Below are 6,193 nucleotides of genomic sequence, written 5' to 3' on the forward strand. Positions count from 1 at the left end.
GAGCAATAACTCGTATGATATCCATCATCGCCACTAAGACACATATTATCCGTGTTTACCTAAGCCGGTTAGTTGCAGGTTTGGAGACGCAATGTAACGTACACACTGAAATAATACCATAATAAGCAATGCAGAACAAAAACGTTGTTATCTCTGCAAAACATGGTAATTTGTTTCATTTCAAAACCATAACTGCTACAACTGCTACCTTGACAACTTTTTAACATGATTAAACTATCTTTTCGCAATGTTTTATTCGTTTGGTGATGGTTCTCAAGGTGGATGTTGTGTTATTATATTTGGCTACATTGTGGACAGACGCAGACAGACACACAAACATACAGACAGATAGACAGGCTGTATTCATTACAGAGCCTCTGACACAAAATACATATGTCGAACAACTTTTCTAAATTGCAAAACATCGTCACTCTTAAAGGCACTGTCCCGAGTTTTCTGCCATTATAAGATGCTTCTGAATAACCGAGCTTTTATAACAACCAAGAATACACTTTAAATACATTTTCTTATTTAGAACATCAGTGTCTCGATATCTAGTTTGTTTCTGATCGTCATAATGATTAAGGTAGCTTAAACTTTTTATGCCCTAATTTTGTTTTTCTCCTACATACAAATCTATTGGGATAAAACAAAATCTAGTTTAGGACGACCAAAAACACATTGGATAATCATATATATATAGTCACGGATATTCGAAACACGAAAGTACATTGCATATGTAATAGTAGTCATTAAGAAGGTTCTACTAGTCGAGAACATATTGCAATAGTAGACAACTCGGCACAGTCTCTTTAATATGTGTTATAAATACACGATTACAAAATGTTAATAGTGTTTGATAAGTTGTTAGTTGAAAATGGTATGTAATTGAAAACAAACAATATAACACATTTAAACTGCATACCCGCTGATATATCACCGACCTCGGTAATGTCATCATTAAATCCCCGGTCTTGAGGTGATATGTGCTGGATGTGTATTCCATTATTGGTTGAGAGTGAGTTCGAATGGTTTAGAAGAGATGCAAGATGCCACTGTGCTAACTTCTCTCTCACTACGCATGAACAACTGACCATTAACCTGTATCTGAAATAGCGTGCTTCAATCTTGGGTAACCCAAACAATTGCCACTGACTTTTAAAGTTTCCGCGGCATTTATATATTTTGCCGTGCAACGTTCAATTTGCTTTGTCAGTTTTCTTAATTAATTATTTGTTGCTTGTAATACTAACGTATTAAACTCCTCCTTTGTATATTAACTACGGAACTACCATAAAAAAATCCCGAGGAGACTATATTTCCACGCCATATTTTTTTTTGCCGTGGTAATTTTTTGTGTGCATAATACTGGATATTTTCCTCTAAAGCTGTATGTAAGAAATATCCAACGTTTGACATTCACAAGCCGATGATCAGCTTGCACTAGTAATGTCGTTGAACAAAACAAACTTTAACTTTCGATACTGAATGCTTTGAACCTTGTAAAACAATAATTCGATATATCCAGTTTCAATGTGACATCCTATATTAAGTCAAGACAGCCTTTTAATAATAATACTGGTGAATAAAAACCACGTGTTGAGCAGATGTCATACATCAGATTCAGTACGCCACACGTGCTTCACCCAGACACACTGTTTACTACGGTGGTTATTAATTTGCATGGTGGTCTAGCAGCCCGGCATGGTAGAAAGACATGAACAACTACCGTCCAATAATCACATTTCACATCTATTTGCAATGTTCTTTATTTAATAGCAAGTTTCAAAAACTTAAACAATCATGAAGTTGGTGGGTTCTCTTTGAAATAACAAGTCCTGTATATCAAACTGATGGTTTTGTAAACTACAGATAGTGCATGCTGCTTAATATTGACTTTCGGGCACTCAATTTCCAATCAATACCGCATATATTATGTGCAGATTTATTAACGTAACGTGGTTTAATAATTCCTTTGCAACTAGTAACTGAATATATGCTGGTTCCTCTTTAAACTAAACATTAAATAAGTAACCATCACTCTTTAACTAATAGTATTTGTAACAGTAAACAAGTAAAAACCCAAGGAGAAGATGAAGGAGGGGGAGGAAGCGGAGAAGAACATGGCGAAGATGATGAAGAAGAAGAAAAAAGAAAGAGGTGGAAGGAAGAGGAGGAGAAGGATAAAAGTACAAAAGAAGAAAACAAAGGAGATGAAAAGAAGTAAAAAAAAGAAAAGAAACAGAAGTAGAGAAGAGAAGAAGTCAACCAGGAAGAAGAAGAAGTCGAAGGAGGATGACTCTCCACTTTTTAAGAGCCCTTCTCTTTGTTTATCACTTGTTCAGTCAGTGTTATAATTTGCGTTCGAGAGGTGGAATTGTTAACACATTTAAATCATTGTGCAAAAACAACGCGGGGCGATTGTCACATAGCACGTCAAATTAGCAACATGACTCTTTAATTTGAGTGCACCGGGACGTTAAAAATCCATCACGTGAAAGGAGAGGCCAGACCCACAAAGCTGGAAGCTCAGTGACGGAGAGCAATTCTAATCCATACGATTGTTGGCCGGGTGTCTAATATTTCCTGCTAGACCGGGCAATACGCTTCCGATTTCACTAATGTTTTGTCACCTTTCGAAAATAACACCACACGGCGGTTTTCAAATTTCAGACATATTTGAAAAGTAAAATGTATTAGCCGTGTAATTACGCCGTCGTGAGACTACTTTTACAAACGTAACGACACCAGAGCTATTAGTCTGGTGTTCTTATCAGTGGTAAAGTCATAAACTTCCTTTCTGTCGTTCTGTATTAGGGTTTGTGCCTATCAGCTTGTCTGTTTATATTTCTGGCTGGCTGATTTGTTGTCTGCCTCTCTGGCTACCTATGTTAGTTTGTTTGTTTATTTTTGTCTCTCTCTCTTCTTCTTTGGCTCTCGTGGACTACCAGATGTCTGCCCACCTGTCTACCTATCTATCTGCCTGCTTACCTGTAAACCCACCTATCTGTCTTCTTGGCTGCTCACCTGCTAACCTACCTATCTACCTGCCTGCTTACCTGCTAACCTACCTGTCTTCCTGGCTGCTTACCTGCTAACCTACCTATCTACCTGCCTGCTTACCTGCTAACCTACCTATCTACCTGCCTGCTTACCTACTTATCTACCTGCCTGCTTACCTTACCTGCTACCCTATCTATCTACCTGCCTGCTTGCCTGCCTATCTACCTGCCTGCTTACCTGCTAACCTATTTATCTACCTGTCTGCTTACCTGCTAATCTACCTATCTACCTGTCTGCTTACCTGATAACCTACCTATCTACCTCTCTGCTTACCTGCTAACCTACATATCTACCTGTCTGCTTACCTCCTAACCTGCCTATCTACCTGCCTGCTTACCTGCTAACCTACCTATCTACCTGCCTGCTTACCTGCTAACCTACCTATCTACCTGTCTGCTTACCTCCTAACCTACCTATCTACCTGCCTGCTTACCTGCTAACCTACCTATCTACCTGCCTGCTAACTGCTAACCTACCTATCTACCTGTCTGCTTACCTCCTAACCTACCTATCTACCTGCTTGCCTGCTTACCTGCTAACCTACCTATCTACCTCTCTGCTTACCTGCTAACCTACCTATCTACCTTCCTGCTTACCTGCTAACCTACCTATCTACCTGCCTGCTTACCTGCTAACCTACCTATCTCCCTGTCTGCTTACCTGCTAACCTACCTATTTACCTGCTTGCCTGCTTACCTGCTAACCTACCTATCTACCTGCCTGCCTGCCTGCTTACCTTCTAACCTACATATCTACCTGCCTGCCTGCCTGCCCTACCTATCTACCTGCCTGCCTGCCCTACCTATCTACCTGCCTGCCTGCCTGCTTACATGCTAACCTACCTATCTTCACGACGTAACCATGTCTTCCAAGGCATAGCTATGTAGATTATTATTCAATAAGCGTGCAAATGATTTACAGTTATACACCACAATTAATTTCTTTAACATTTACTCTACACTGAAATCCATTACAAAGGCAATAGTGTATGTTTTCAATCAATACAAGCAGTCAGAAAGACATCAATTTACGAGCTTCCTGTGGGGCATCGCGTCCGATTGTCCACCGCGTTGGCCATTGATACGGATATTTTTCTCCATATCTCGTACACCCAAACATATTTATGTGCTGAGACTTCTTATGGGTTGAAGCCACTAACACCAACCCTTTAACTTTTGTCAAAACCAATTTATCGATATACGTGCTTAGGACAGCATCCTCATCATCATCATCATCATCATTATCATTACCAGAATAATTATAATGACCACCACAACCAAAACCATCATCATTATAATGAGCATCATCTCCAACACATCACCAAAAGCAACATCATCACTGTCATGATAATTATCAGCACAACATCATCATAATGGACATCATCATAATCGTTATCATCATCAACACAACCATCATCGATATTGAAATAATGAGATGTAATTTTAAGTTAAATATTTATAATGTAAGCAACAGATACAAGAAAACACAACATCAACAACAACAACAACAAAACAGCAACAAAACGTAGCGGTCCGTAACGGTGTTATGATGGTGATGTTATTATTATTAAGTGATCAAAACTTACTAGGGGTCATACACCGTTATGCAGGCTTACTGAGGTCACTGAAGCGGAAACTACTCATAGGAATATCCCTGAATGACCCAACACGTAATTACATTATCAGTTTAGTGTGCGTGCCAATCTGTTAGTGGGGAACTAATACTAGCATTTCATTGATTGGGACTAACGGACCTCTTCCCCAATGCTTCCGAAGATTGTATTGTACCAATCGGAACGACAAAACTGCAATACATGGTCAGGGCCGTATCTGCATAATGCATTTGACAAATTAGTGGTTGGTTCTATGAATTTCTATCTATTGGCTATTGCCTATATCTATTGGAAATTCCATCCCTCTTGAACTAACAAAAAGAGGGTTGCCACTCCAGACTAGTTTAATAAATCAAAACTTACACCTGACAGAGCTCATTAGAATAAGTACTGCGGTGATGACACGAATCAATGTCATAACAGTGATAATATCATGTGTCTGCGAAAGGTGAGCATATTCTGCCCCATCGGAGACACCCGTCATGAGGACTGCCACCACAACTCTCGTCTGTCGATTAATCTGAAACAATGGGGGAAAATGTGCAAGGGTTTCACCAAAGTATAAAATATGGAATCAATAAGTATTATGTCGTACACCTAGAGGTTGAAATCAGCATAATATGGAAGTGAAATATCTGAAAAATGAGGGTTGTTAATGATTTTATTTTGTTATGCAGGTAGATAATGGTAGCGTGTTATGCGCTGTTTTATATGTGCACTACAATATGTCTGTTGATACAATGCTCATATCGGTTTTATTAGAAATTATTAATTTGATTGACAGTGGGAATTGATTTGGTTCCAGAAAACCCAAAGAGCAATATTTCGTATTGTAGACTGACTATATTGTTTACTCTAGTATTTTCAAACCAGAAATAAGAAAACATGGAGCAAAACAATGCGTTTAGATTTTGAAGAACCGTGTCTGAAATGAATAAGTTAGATAAATTAGTTATCAGTTAATGATATGACATAGCGTACAACCACTGAAGGTTCCATGACATCTGTCCTGGGAATACCATCCGAGTCGTCCGAGGATTATGTCCAAGACAGGAGGAAAACTAGAAATTAAAAAGCAGCTGATAGGAGTTATAAACACGTTAGCGTATCCATATGCACATTATATTTGATTAATCGTTGCCCTGTGGTTTGCAGCGTTTAATATTTGGGTTGCAAAGAAACTATTTGATTAATTCATTGATTAAGCCATATTTGTGTTATTTTGTATTTGGCTCGCCTCGGGGTGGAACGCTGGTCAATAGTAGGATGCTCGATCGCCTTTCGGTACATCAAAGGAGATGGTATGTGCTGCTCCTACTATCGAACGGTACATATAAATATCTTTCGGTTTTTGCATTTTGGTAGGAGTAACCTTCGTGTAGCAAGATAACGCTCTCTCTCTCTCTCTCTCTCTCTCTCTCTCTCTCTCTCTCTCTCTCTCTCTCTCTCTCTCTCTCTCTATATATATATATATATATATATATATCTGCTTTCTATCTCTCTCTATCTCTCTTGCTC

General features: G+C 38.8%; 1 protein-coding gene across 1 annotated transcript in view; it reads left to right on the top strand.

Moving 5' to 3' along the window:
- Positions 1–2,093: 2,093 nt before the first annotated feature.
- LOC121379836 overlaps positions 2,094–6,193 on the top strand; it is a 32,517-nt gene continuing 28,417 nt past the window's right edge. Inside the window, exon 1 of the mRNA XM_041508488.1 lies at positions 2,094–2,189. Coding sequence (XP_041364422.1) covers positions 2,094–2,189 — 96 coding nt within the window. The remainder of the gene's footprint in view (positions 2,190–6,193) is intronic.

Source organism: Gigantopelta aegis, chromosome 8 (assembly GCF_016097555.1).
Source record: "Gigantopelta aegis isolate Gae_Host chromosome 8, Gae_host_genome, whole genome shotgun sequence".
Classification (NCBI taxonomy): Eukaryota; Metazoa; Mollusca; class Gastropoda; order Neomphalida; family Peltospiridae; genus Gigantopelta; species Gigantopelta aegis.